This window comes from Ahaetulla prasina, chromosome 1, assembly GCF_028640845.1.
Source record: "Ahaetulla prasina isolate Xishuangbanna chromosome 1, ASM2864084v1, whole genome shotgun sequence".
Classification (NCBI taxonomy): Eukaryota; Metazoa; Chordata; class Lepidosauria; order Squamata; family Colubridae; genus Ahaetulla; species Ahaetulla prasina.
Genome location: NC_080539.1, coordinates 376,585,151 through 376,598,651, shown reverse-complemented (window position 1 = coordinate 376,598,651; position 13,501 = coordinate 376,585,151). Strand labels below are relative to the sequence as shown.

The following is a 13,501-nucleotide window of genomic DNA, read 5'->3' as shown; positions in this document are numbered from 1 at the left end:
TTTTAAAAAAAAAATTGGGCTTTTATGGCAGAGAGCAGCCTATCAGAGTAACAGCAGACTTATTTGCTGAAACAGGAAGCAAATCCATTTAATAATAATAACAACAACAACAACTGTAATAAATACCAGCTGATTGCCAAGCCCCCGAATTTTGATCACATGACCATGATGTGTGGTGGGGAGATGCGGCCACAGTCATAAGAGCGAAAAATCAGCCGTCAAAGTCAGTGGCAACTTTGAACCGTCACTAAACGGATAGTCCTAAGTCGAGGACCACCTGCCAAAGGGTGAGGGCCTTGACAGTCAGGGGTCTTCATAGGGGGATTTGAAGAGCCCCCTTCCCTCTCCCCTAAACCCCCCAAAGCCCATTCTTAGGATGGTGGCTGCCTCCCACCCACCCCGTTCTTGAAAGTAACCCACTGCCCATTATCCTCCGCAGGGGGAACTCCAAGTACCATTACTACGGGATCCGTCTCAAGCCGGAGTCGCCCCTGAACCGCCTCCAGGAAGATGCCCAGTACATGGCCATGAGGCAGCAGCCGGCCCACCAGAAGCAGAGGTAGGAGCCCCCCCACCCCACCCCGGCCTTTAGCGGCACATTGCAACCTCGTGTTGCTAGTCCTCATGGAACTGCCTGGAATGACAGAAGGCCTTTCAAATCGGAGCAGAAGACACACACACACACACCAAAGGAGACTTAATTGCACAAGTTTCAAAGTGACTTCCTCGAAATATAATGTGAAGTCGGTGTGCAACTACAAACCCCATCACTCCAGCCTGAATGCCCAGCATCCCTTGAGGAAATTGGGAGTTTCCAGCTGACCAGCTGTTTCCCCCATCTACCCACCCATACACACACACACACCCCCATTAGCACACACACAGAGATCAACCTATTTTCTGAAGCACCCGAGGGCAGGACAAGAAGTAACAGATGGAAGTTTTATCAAAGAGAAATCCAACCTAGAAATAAGGAGAAATTTCCTGACAGAACAGTTAGCCAGTGGAACAGCCTGCCACCAGAAATTTGAAAGGTACCGAAATACAGATTCTTGCCCTGGCAGGTTTCTCAGTCTCACCTACTTTAAAACGGGTGGACTTCCAACTCCCAGAATTCGCCTTTTCATCTTGTGGTTTCCATTTTAGCTTTTTGAATGGTGTGTACGTGCTATTTATCTCTCTGTGCCAGTTGATGGCTGGTTTGTCACAATTCCCTAGTGTATTTTGGACTTGCTGAAAATAGTCTGTTCTAGGAACTACGGAGAAGAAATCAATACTCCTACCGTACCTACACTGACAGGGGAACCCACTTGTATCTAAACAGAGAGTAAACCTCACTCCCTTCTAACTCGGATGATGTCACCTACTTGGGTCAGTAGACTGGACAACCACAACCATTCCTCTGAAACAATATAGGGGCTCCTGCTTGGGCAGGGGGTTGGACTAGAAGACCTCTAAGGTCCCTTCCAGATCTGTTATTCTATTCTCTAAAGCACATGAGATTAGGACAAGAAGTAACCGATGGAAACTAATCAGAGAGAGAAGCAATCTAGAACTAAGAAGAAACTTCCCAATAAAGAGGACAATTAATCAGTCTGACAGCTTGCCTCCAGCTCCAGTCTAAGAAGAGATTGTCAGTTTTGGAAGGAAATTTTCTTTTTTGCTTCTTAACTGCCACATATTTTAGCTGGGGAAGTTGGGAGGGGGTTGTTGTTGGAGCAGTAGAAAGTTAGTCATAACAACATTCCGAATTCAAGGACACCCTGCCTCTGACGGAGACTGCCTGAAGATTGTATCCAATTGAGTGTGAAGAGTTGATTGGACAATGGGATGAACTTGTGGGTGTGGGACAGGGCTGTGAACTGTCAACTGGGTGTGGAAAACCTGGAAGCTTTTCAGTTTTGGGTTTTCCCAGCTGACAGCTCTAATAAATTGGAAAACTTTGAGGAACCTCAAGCCTCAGAGCTTTATTTCATTGGGGGTATTCCTTGGAATCCTGACAGAGATTGGATAACCCTTTGTCTGAAATGATATAGGATTTTCTGCCTAAGCAGGGGGTTGGACTAGAAGACCTCCAAGGTCCCTTCCATCTCAGTTACTCTATTCTTCTTTCTTCTTCCTTCCTTCCTTCCTTCCTTGAAGGCCTCCGCAGCTTCTTCTCAAGGTAAAAGAAGCCTCTTCCCTCTCTCGTTCTGCAGGTACCGACCTTCCCAGAAGTTGGATGGTGCATCTGAGGGGGGGGGCATCAGCTCCCCCCACACCACCCCTGAAGAGTCCGTAGCTGCCCAGTGTCAACATCACCAGCAATTCATCGGTGAGAAAAGTTTCCATATCCCGGTCTGGGCTCCTGTTTCTGTCAGTCTTTTTCAATAAAGTGCATTTTACAGGACCCCAAACACTTAAGATTTTATCTTTTTGATTGGTTAAATTGATTAAATTTACTTGCCCCCCTATCTCACGGTCCGAGCCGACCGGTAACTTTGGAAGAAAAATTTGGGGAGGTGGGGGGGAACGAGGATAGGAAGCCTACGCCGAAGACGTGAAAAGGGCAGATTAGGGAGGTCCCTGGGAGACGGACAGTGTATAAATTTAGTATATAAATACATTTGAGCCCCAGGCTCAAAGCCAGCGCCTCAAAGCCAGTGCTTTGAAGTTCAGAGAGCCTTCCACTTGCAACCGTTCGGCCAACTCGCAAAGCTCTCGAGTTGCCATAGGCAAGGGGGAGGATCCGTCGGAACCTTGACAGATTCGTTTAGTGACAGTTCAAAGTTACAACAACACTTGAAAAAAAAGCGACATATGACCATTTTTCTCACTTACGACCATTGCCGTTTCCCCGTGGTCACATGATTAAAATTTAGATCCTTGGCAACCGACTCATACTTACAGCCGTCGCAGTGCCCCAGGGTCGTGACCTTCTGACAAGCCAAGTCAATGGGGAAGCTGGATTTACTTAAAAACCGTAAGACTTAAAACTTCACGACTGCGGCGATTCCCTGAACAGCAGTGACAAGGAAGGTCATAAAATGGGGCACAACGTATTAACCATAGAAATTTGGGTCACAATTGTGGTCGTATGTCAGAGGCGCCACCGGTAATATATTGCGATTTGCGGTGGATCACCAGTGGGCAGTTAGGACTCCGCGTAATTTTGCCGGCAGTATAACGAAATTTAGCCACATTCACCGAAACTACAATCGTACTGATCCTGATAATGGCAACGGTACATAAAACAAATCTCCCAAATGCTGTCTTTTTTCTTGCCCCGCAGACGTCACTCACGTCCTGCCCGAATTCCCAGTCCTGAATCCGGAAAGCGTCCACCTGCAGGAGGGGATCGAGTCACGTGACCTGCAGGCTCTGCAGCTCTTCTATCGCCAACATTGCGAGGTGATTCTCATGCCCTCCTCTCTCCTTCATAAGGGGCCAGGTTTGAAGGGGACCTGCCTGGGAGCCCTGCCACGTTTGCTTCACCCGTTGGGGCAACCGTGTGGCGACCACAGGGGCACCTCTGTCCCACTGGAAGCAGATCTGATGGAGGGCGTCTGTCCCTGCAGGCCAACGTCGAGGTGGTGATGAGCCTCCAGCTGCCGTTCCTCGAGAAACTTTGGCGTTCCTTCTGGAATTCCGAATCCCTCCCCAGTCGGACGGGTGCTGCCGCTGCCGGAGCCGCCAGGTAATGCCATGGTCAGGTGGCCACCTCCCCTGACACTTGGGCTCAAAATGAATGCAGGTGTTGTGTCTGCGCCCCCCGAGCTGGGCCTCCTGCCAGAAAGTGACTTGGAAAGTGAGGGGGAAGTGCCATCAGGATTTACCTCAGGAGCACCGGCTTCCCTGGCTCAGCTCCAGGAGCCCAAAGCAGGCCAGGTGGAGGAGCGCTCCATGGCATAGGACCGGGTTACTTACGGGACCGCCTACTGCGACCAACAGCCTCCCATCGACCTGAGCGCTCCCACAGGGAGAGTCTCCTCGGGGTGCCATCGGTCAAACAATGTTGGCTGGCGACCTCCAGGGGGAGGACCTTCTCCGTGGGAGCTCCTGCCGTCTGGAATGAGCTGCCTCCGGGGTTATGTCTACTCCCCGACCTCCGGATCTTTTGCCGTGAGCTGAAGACCTTTTTGTTCCATCGCTCAGGGCTAGCTTAAAGTAGTTTTAAATGGGGGTTTTATTATATAATTGTTTTAGGTTTGTTTTTGTTTGTTTTTTTGTTGTTTTTTTTGGCCAAAATTGAATTAGTCTTTTATAATTGTTTTTAACTTTTGTGATGTGTGTTTTTATCTGGCTGTGAACCGCCCTGAGTCCTTCGGGAGAAGGGCGGTATACAAATTGAATTAATAAATAAATAAATAAATAAATTGTTTTGTTTTATTTTTATTTATTTTATTTTATTATTTTTATTTATTTATTTGTTTATTTATTTTTTAAAAAAATATTTTGCCCCCTACTGGTGCATGACGACTCAAGGCAGCATACAGGGCATCAAAACCACACCCTGTTTCCCCCCAAAATAAGACCTCCCCTGATAATAAGCCCAATCGGGCTTTTGAGCGCATGGCAATAAGGCCAAGCGCTGATTTCAGGGTTCAAAAATACGTAAAACGGGGTCTTATTTTCGGGGAAACACGGTACTAAAAAATGGAAACAATAATTTTGAACCCCTGACCATGGGGATGCTGCCACGGCCCGTCAGTGTGAAAAACCCTCATAAGTCACTTAATTTCCAATGCCGTTGTCCCTTCAAGCGGTCGCTGAGTGAGCGGTCATAAGGCAAGGTCCACCTGTAATTTCAACCCTGCCTTCAAAGTGCTGGTCCCCGAATGCAGAGACGAGTCCTTGGACAGGGTTTAGGAAGAGGGGGCAGCTCGGATGCTTTTACCGAAAGGCTCTCCCGCCTTCCCTTTGCAGCGAAGAGCCCTACGAAGCCATCCTCCCCAGGCACCAGCTGATCGCCCTCTGCAAACACGAGCCCATCCTGGCCTGGATGCGGAGCTGCGACCACCTCTTGTACCAAACCCTGGTGGAGATTCTGATCCCGGACGTTCTCCGACCTGTTCCCGGTGCGTAAAAGAGACGGGTGGGGTGGGGGGTGGGGTTCCTTCGCGAAGCCTTTCTCTACCAGACTCTGCATGAAACCCACCCACCCCTCTTCCCCTTCCCCATCCAGCTCAAACTCCTCCATCATCACCTTTTCAGCCATATATTCCCTCTCCACAAATCCTTGGCGGCCCTTTTTTAAGCTTCCTGTTTTTTAAGGGATTGCGCCACGGGGCATCGGTGGAGAGCTTGAGGTTCTCGCCAGCCTGAGGGTTGATCCAGAGGTTAAGGGAAGAAACTGGGTTTAAATAACAAGCTAGGGGGAGAAAGCGCCGTTCATCAGTGGAAGAATACTGCTTTGGGCGGTGGTGGGTTCTCTTTTGATGAGGAGGGGTTTAGACGGTTCTCAGGGGTTTTGGTTCTCAGAGGCACCGAAATACAGATTCTTGCCCTAGTAGGGTTTCTCAGTCTCACCTACTTTAAAACGGGTGGACTTCCAGCTCCCAGAATTCGCCTTTCGGTCTTGTGGTTTCCATTTTAGTTTTTTGAATGGTGTGTACGTGCTGTTTATCTCTCTGTGCCAGTTGATGGCTGGTTTGTCACAATTCCCTAGTGTATTTTGGACTTGCTGAAAATAGTCTGTTCTAGGAACTACGGAGAAGAAATCAATACTCCTACCGTACCTACACTGATAGGGCAACCCAGCTGTATCTAAACAGAGAGTAAACCTCACTCCCTTCTAACTCGGGTGATGTCACCTACTTGGGTCATGCCAGCATCTGTCAGCACCAAGGACCCCACAATCCTCCTCCTCCTCTTCCTCCCTTTCTCCTTCTCCTCCTCTCCTCTTCCTCCTCCTCCCTTCCTCCTCGCCCCACTCCACAAACCCCTCTCCCTTCTAGCATTGAAGATATTTCCTAATTAAGTGCCATCATGGTGGAGCAGTATTACAATGCAGTATTGCAGGCTAACTCTGTCCACAGCCAGCAGTTTGAGCCTGACCAGCTCAAGGTTGAGTCAGTCTTCTCCTTCCTTCTGAGGTCGGTAAAATGAGGACCCGGATTGTTGGGGGAAAGAGGCTGACTCTGTAAACCGCTTAGAAGGGGCTGTAAAAGCACTGTGAAGCAGTATATAAATTCTAAGTGGGAAGGGAGGGAGGGAGGAAGGAAGGAAGGAAGGAAGGAAGGAAGGAAGGAAGGAAGGAAGGAAGGAAGGAAGGAAGGAAGGAAGGAAGGAAGGAAGGAAGGGGCAAGAGGCTGACTCTGTAAACCGCTTAGAAGGGGCTGTAAAAGCACTGTGAAGCAGTATATAAATTCTAAGTGGGAAGGGAGGGAGGGAGGGAGGGAGGGAGGGAGGGAGGGAGGGAGGGAGGGAGGGAGGGAGGGAGGGAGGGAGGGAAAGGAGGGGGGAAGAGGCGGACTGTGTAAACCGCTTAGAAGGGGCTGTAAAAGCACTGTGAAGCAGTATATAAATTCTAAGTGGGAAGGGAGGGAGGGAGGGAGGAAGGAAGGAAGGAAGGAAGGAAGGAAGGAAGGAAGGGGCAAGAGGCTGACTCTGTAAACCGCTTAGAAGGGGCTGTAAAAGCCCTGTGAAGCGGTATATAAATCTGCTACTGCTAAGAGCTAAGTGGGAAGGAAAGGAAGGAAGGAAGGAAGGAAGGAAGGAAGGAAGGAAGGAAGGAAGGAAGGAAGGAAGGAAGGGGCAAGAGGCTGACTCTGTAAACTGCTTAGAGAGGATGTAAAGCTCTGTGAAACGGTATATAAGTCTAAGTGCTTAGTACCAGTGCTAAGTAATGAAATGTTTGCAAGGAAACCCACAAGCTCAGAGAGCACCAAGCACCCTGTCAATTCTTTGCTGAGCTAGCAATGTTCTCTGGAATGCTTCCGACCTGACCAATTTGCCTAGGAGCCTGTCTTGAATTTGGCTGGTGCTGTAACTAACTAGGATGTAAATGCTGGCTTAGATCAGGCACACAGAAGTCCAACTCAGAGTTTCCTTTTTCTGCAGTGGCTTTTGTTGTCCCCAAAGTCCAACACAGCGGACTTGAAACTCTCATCGAGGGTTGGGTGAAAGTCTTCCAGTCTGTGTCTGTGGAGATTCTCCGTCATCCGGGCCGTGGCTCTCCCAAAGGTGCCAGGACTTTCTGGTTTTTCTTTGAAGATGTTTCGCTTCTCATCCAAGAAGCTTCTTCAGCTCTGACTGGATGGTGGGAATGGAAGGATTGATACTCAGTGGTGGGGTTCAATTAATTTAACAAACCGGTTCTCTGCCCTAATGATTTCTTCCAACAACCAGTTTGCCAAACTGCTCACAAAGTTAACAACCGGTTCTCCCGAAGGGGTGCAAACTGGCTGAATCCCCACCACTGTTTATACTCCTTGCAGACAGCTGGTCATTTGCTGCCTTTCAGAGAGTCATTGAGGCTACCAGGAGGTTTATCTGTGTCCTCAGGGTCACCCGAGTCATGCAAATGACTGCGGAGCCTTCGTGGAACTGCTGGAAAGACTATTGTAGACTTGAGACAGAGGATGTGGTATCCCTCCCCTGTTAAGGGAGTGCTATTCAATTTGGACATAGATGGCCTCTTCGACCCATCTTTCAAGCCAAGGGTCCTCTCTGTTCAAAATGTGGACTTTGCTGTCTTCAAAAGAGCCTTTGTCTTTCAAATGCAGATGGTCTGCATCTAGTCCTGATGGGTTTGTTCTTCTATGTTGTGCCATCCGTTTGTGAAGTGGCTCTTTTGTTTCCCCAGTGTACAGATCTGAACGTGGCTCACTGCATTGTGCTGCATGTACCACATTGCTCAGTTTGTGTCTGGGTGTTTTATCCTTGGGGTGGACAAGCTTCTGCCTTAGTATATTCCTGGGTTGGAAATGTGCACGTATACTGTGTTGGCTCCAAGGGGTATCAATCCTCCCATTCCCCACCATTCCAGTCAGAACTGAAGAAGCTCCTTGGATGAGAAGCGGAACGTCTTCAAAGAAAAACCAGAAAGTCCAGTTGCCTCTTGAAAAAAAAGTATCCTTGGAGATGGCTAAAATCTCAGCCTTTTTTTATTTATTTGCATTTATATCCCGCCCTTCTCCGAAGACTCAGGGCGGCTTACACTGTGTTAAGCAATAGTCTTCATCCTATTTGTATATTATATACAAAGTCAACTTTATTACCCACAACAATCTGGGTCCCCATTTTACCTACCTTATAAAGGATGGAAGACTGAGTCAACCTTGGGCCTGGTGGGACTAGAACCTGCAGTAATTGCAAGCAGCTGCTGTTAATAACAGACAGACTTAGTCTGCTGAGCCACCAGAGGCCCTTTTTTGAAAGACAATACACAGGAAAGATATTTAATTGAATGGAAAAAATGGATTGATTATTTACAAAACAGATATCAGATTAAGAGATATCAGACTGCCTTTGAATAATTAGGATGTATTATTTTAGAATGTAATGGGGGAGGTTAGGAAATGAAAAGACTTGGATGAGGTTAATTGGATTAGAAGGGAAAATTTTATTCTATGTTTGGTTTATGTATAACAATACCTTGTGATTGACCCGGGAAGCCGGGGTGGGGGGTGGTGAAGGGAGGGGAGAAGGGGGTTTTGTGGGGGGGAGGGAGGGGAAAAGGGGGGAAAATGTTTTTGTTTGTTAAAACTTTTTCAATTAAAAAAAAAAGTATCCTTCCAGTCGGGTCTCCCAGCTCCCCGACTCAGCTGAGGCCGCTCTGTTCTCTCCCCCTGCAGGCACCTTGACGCAAGCCATCCGCAACTTTGCCAAGAGTCTGGAGGGCTGGCTGATGAGCGCCATGAGTGAGTTCCCGCAGCCCGTGGTCCAGAGCAAGGTAACCAAGCAGAGACAAAGGCAGAAACGGGGTCGGGTGAGGGGAAGCGCTGTGTCGTGTCCCACTCCTCCGCTGACGGCCGGGTCAGGGAAATCCAAATCAGGCTTGCCTCTGCAGCTCTGCCAAAGTCCTAGCAAAGTCCTCAAGGCAGGCAGGAGACCAGAAAGTGACTTCAGCAAGATATGTTCGACTTTGCCTGACTCAGAGACTGCCAGAAAGCAGATCCTTTATATAGGCCATGGGGTGTGGCTCCATGACTCAGCACTTATCCAGGCCTGCCCCTCCCTTCCTTCTGTTGCCTCCGCCTATCAAGTCTTCTGACACGAGAGTCACTCCAGTCGGCAGCTGTTGGTAATTGACCTCCCTCAGGCTCACATGCTGTGGAGGAGGGGGAGGGGTCTAGTTGCTCCGTTTGCCTGGGCATGGAGCCAGAGCTTGGGGCTGGAGGTATTTCTTCCTCTTCAGCCTGTCTGGGCATGGAGCCAGGGCTGGGGCCGGGAGGCATACTAGGACATTCTTCAGCGTTCGGAAGCAGATAAGCAGACCCCGGCTGAGGTGAGAGCGGGCAAGACACAACACGCTGCAGTCTCTCTTCCCCCCCCCCCCCCGGAAACAAAATTCCGACCCACAAGCCTACAGTTTCTCTTCCCCTTTTGAAAAGGGGCCACCCACTTCTTCCCTTGGCACTTCCAAGATGGATTGTGCCCAAGATGCTCTGCCTGCCATCTTGCAATTTCTCTGACCACCCTCCACAGAGACCCACGGAGCCTAAGCAGGGGGGTTGGACTAGAAGACCTCCAAGGTCCCTTCCAACTGACGTCATTCGATTCGATTCCGATTCCATTATTTCTACTCCATTCTATTCTTCCTCTATTCTTGACAATGGCGTGATCCATTTAACTGCAATGATTCGCTTAGCAACGGCGGCATAAATGGTGGTAAAATTGGGCGTGACTCCCTTAACGGCCGCCTTGCTTAGCAATGAAAATTTTTGGTCCCAATTGCAGTCGCAAGTCGAGTAGCCGCGGATGGGTTTGACTCCTGCAGTCCTCAAAATGCCATTGTCGTTACCCTCTTCCTCCTTGAGGGGGCGCCATGATGCCAGGCCCGGTTCTGACATCATCGTGAAAATGACAGGGTGATGTCATTTGCATCCATCGTGGGATTCCGTGGAAACGCATGACATAATCCTGCCACTTGCCCAGTGATGTCATGCCCACACGTTGCATCATTGGAATATCACTCTGGCTTCTGATGGGTGCCCCTCTCTGCCCCCCCCCCATCTTGTTCCATATGCTCAAAGTCCTGGATCACATCGTTAAAGACTCTCGGAGGCCCCCTGGACCCTTCTTTAGTCTCCTGGGGGCCCCCTTGTCATTGGATCCAATCCCCCGGCAGGATTTTTCTTGCCTTCCTTTAATTCAATTCAAGCAGAAATCTTTCGGGATGCAGGAGCAGCTCCCGGTTTATCCTGGCTGCTTTTCCTATTTAAATAGTTTCATTGAGTTTATCAAGACTCTGCTGTGAACTCCGCATAGGTGTCAGGAAGGGGATTCGGCCAGGAAACGCTCAGCTCCACTCAGCCGCCCCTGACTCCATCCCAATGCAAGGGATTACAGGGTGGTTAAAAGAGAAAAAAAACATTAAGTTCATCAAAATATAAAATGGAAAAGAAAGTGGGAAATGGGGGAGGAACGGGGGAAGGGGAAGAAGCGTAAGACAAAAGGGGGGGGAAAACAAGAAAAACATTGACTTCTGATTCTTTTTAGCGCAGTAGAATAAGACAAGTAACAGCCTCATCTTTTTAGGGCAGTGAAATAAAAGACTTTTGCTTCTACATTTATTAAATATATCGGCCACTCATTTTGACCACAGGGCAACTCTGGGTGGCTTGCAATGTTACAAAGATAAAACTATATAAAACCCATGGGCGACATGAATAAAACACTCTAAAAATCCAAATACTCGGCCTTAACTCCAAGATGGGGAGGGAGGGAGATTAGGATGAGGGGAGATACATTATCCGTTTTATCAATCACCCCATATTTAATACGCACTAGCCGTTTCTGTAACAACACATTTATCCCAATCGACAATACCCACAGTTGAAAATTTCATATATATATATGATTAGTTTGAGTTGCAGGGGGATTTGAGCTGGTGAGCTGCATTGTTGTTGTTTGGCTTCGTGTTTGTGGTCGTGCTACATCTTCATAGTGGGTGTCAGTCTGCTGCATGTATGGATTGGAGGGGTTTGAAATGGCTAATGATGCAGCTGCGACCAAGGACCAGAAGCCAGACCACAGCTGCACGAAGCTGAAGCCTGAAGATGACGAATGAGACTTCGTCGAAACGTCGCCAAGACACTTCCAATTTTACACGGGAGAAAACCCGAACAACCAAAGACCTACATACAAACACCTGTGAAAACCTCAGAAAACAAATATATATATATATATATTCCATCTTGGGCACACAGACAAATTTCCTTTTAAATTAGAATGTCAATTTGAAATATCTTGGCAGGTGTACCCTAAGTACCTGGGGGCCGCTTTGTGGGGGGGATCCCTTGTGGGCTGGAAAGGGGCCCTGGGGGTCCCTACTTGGGGTGCCTCACGCTCTCTCTTCCCCCAGGTGAGCGTGGTGAGTGCCTTCGCCCAGACCCTGCGCAGATACACCTCTCTCAACCACCTGGCCCAGGCCGCACGGGCCGTCCTCCAGAACACCTCGCAGATCAACCAAATGCTCAGCGATCTCAACCGGGTGGACTTTGCTAACGTCCAGGTCAGTTGAGGTCTTGGGGTCTTCTGGTGGGGGGAGAAGGTGGGGGGTGCCTCGTGGCCACGGACACGCTGCGGGATGGGACTCATCATCCGGCATTTCTGTAGGACGCCGCCCAAAAGCGATACCACGGTGTGGCTCAGGCTGTAAGATAGCCTGTTATTAAACACAGCTGCCTGCAATTACTGCAGGCTCGAGTCCCACCAGGCCCAAGGTTGACTCAGCCTTCCATCCTTTATAAGGTAGGTAAAATGAGGACCCAGATTGTTGGGGGGGCAATAAGTTGACTTTGTATATAAATATACAAATAGAATGAGACTATTGCCTTACACAATGTAAGCCGCCCTGAGTCTTCGGAGAAGGGCGGGATATAAATGTAAATAATAAAAAAAAAATACCGTAAGAGTTGTGGTTGCCACAAATATTTAGAATTTTGACGTACATTTTTGTACAATTTTGAAGACGTTTCATGACTCAAGTAGGTAACATCATCCATGCTAGAAGGAAGGGGGTTTTGCAGGAGGAGGAGGAGGAGGAGGACTGTGGGCCCTGGGTGTTCTCTGAGCTTGGTGGTTTTCTTGCAGATGTTTCATGAACCAGGCAGGGAATTTCATCAGTGCTAGAAGGGAGGAGGGGTTTGTGGAGAGGAAGAAAAGGAGGAGGAGGAGGAGGAGATGAAAGCGATTCTGGGCTCCTTGGGGCTCTCTGAGCTTGGCGGTTTTCTTGCAGGCCTTTCATGACTCAACTAGGCAACATCATCAGTGCGAGCGAATGTGAGTTGGGCTCCCTTCTTTACGCGCAGTAGCTTATCAGGGAGAAAATCAACACTCCTTATTAACAGTGCTAAGTGATGATGATTACGGGTTGAGCAAGAAAACTTCTGCAAGAAAACCACCAAGCTCAGAGAGCGCCAAGGACCCCACCGAAAGAGAAACCCAGATAAGCAGGGATTAACACCAGACAAACAATCAAATAGAAAACAATGTCCCATCAACACTGGCAAGCCAAGCTAATGTATGTAAACAGAGAGCAACCCCACCCCCCCTCCCTTCTAGCACTGACGATGCTACCTGGTTGGCTAATGAAAAGTCTGCAGGAAATCCACCAAGCTCAGAGAGAACTCAGGACCCCACTGTCCTCCTCCTCCTCTCCTCAAACCCGCTCCCTTCTAATACTGATAATGTTACCTGGTTGGGTAATAAAATGTCTGCAAGAAAACCACTAAGCTCAGAGAGAACCCAGGACCCCACTGTCCTCCTCTTCCTTCTTCCCTTTCTCCTCCTCCTCCTCCTCCTCGAAACCCGCCTTCCTTCTAGCACCGATGATGTTACTTAATTGGGTCATGAAACGTTGGAAGAAAACCATCAAACCATCAAACTCACATAGCACCAAAGACCCCACTGTTACCAGCATGGATGCATAAAGAACTATCTGACAAATTGAAAGACAAAAAGGACAAATATAAAAAGTGGAAAGAGGGGCAAATAACTAAGGCAGAATATCAGCAAATAGCCCGAGCCTGTAAAGATGAAGTGAGGAAAGCTAAGGCTCACAATGAACAAAGGCTAGCGACAAAAGTAAAAAATAACAAAAAAAGCTTCTTCCAACATGTTAAAAACAAGAAAAAAGTCAAGGAAACAATTGGCCCATTGCTGGGAGAAAGTGGCAAGAAGGTGACAAGCAACAGGGAGAAAGCAGATCTACTTAACTCATATTTTGCATCTGTCTTTACACAAAAGGAAAAAACAATCCAACCTATCAAAAACAGCACTACAAAAAACAGATTAGAAACACAAGTTAAAATAGGGAAGAAAATGGTAAGTGAACACCTGTCTACCCTAGACG

General features: G+C 48.3%; 1 protein-coding gene across 3 annotated transcripts in view; it reads left to right on the top strand.

The window, feature by feature from the left end:
- RFX2 (regulatory factor X2) overlaps positions 1 to 13,501 on the top strand; it is a 63,853-nt gene that overhangs the window by 44,737 nt on the left and 5,615 nt on the right. For all 3 annotated transcript variants that reach the window (XM_058163719.1, XM_058163718.1, XM_058163720.1), the window contains 7 exons: positions 440 to 559; positions 2,199 to 2,314; positions 3,272 to 3,390; positions 3,558 to 3,676; positions 4,906 to 5,057; positions 8,778 to 8,875; positions 11,510 to 11,659. In XM_058163719.1, coding sequence (XP_058019702.1) covers positions 440 to 559; positions 2,199 to 2,314; positions 3,272 to 3,390; positions 3,558 to 3,676; positions 4,906 to 5,057; positions 8,778 to 8,875; positions 11,510 to 11,659 — 874 coding nt within the window. The remainder of the gene's footprint in view (positions 1 to 439; positions 560 to 2,198; positions 2,315 to 3,271; positions 3,391 to 3,557; positions 3,677 to 4,905; positions 5,058 to 8,777; positions 8,876 to 11,509; positions 11,660 to 13,501) is intronic.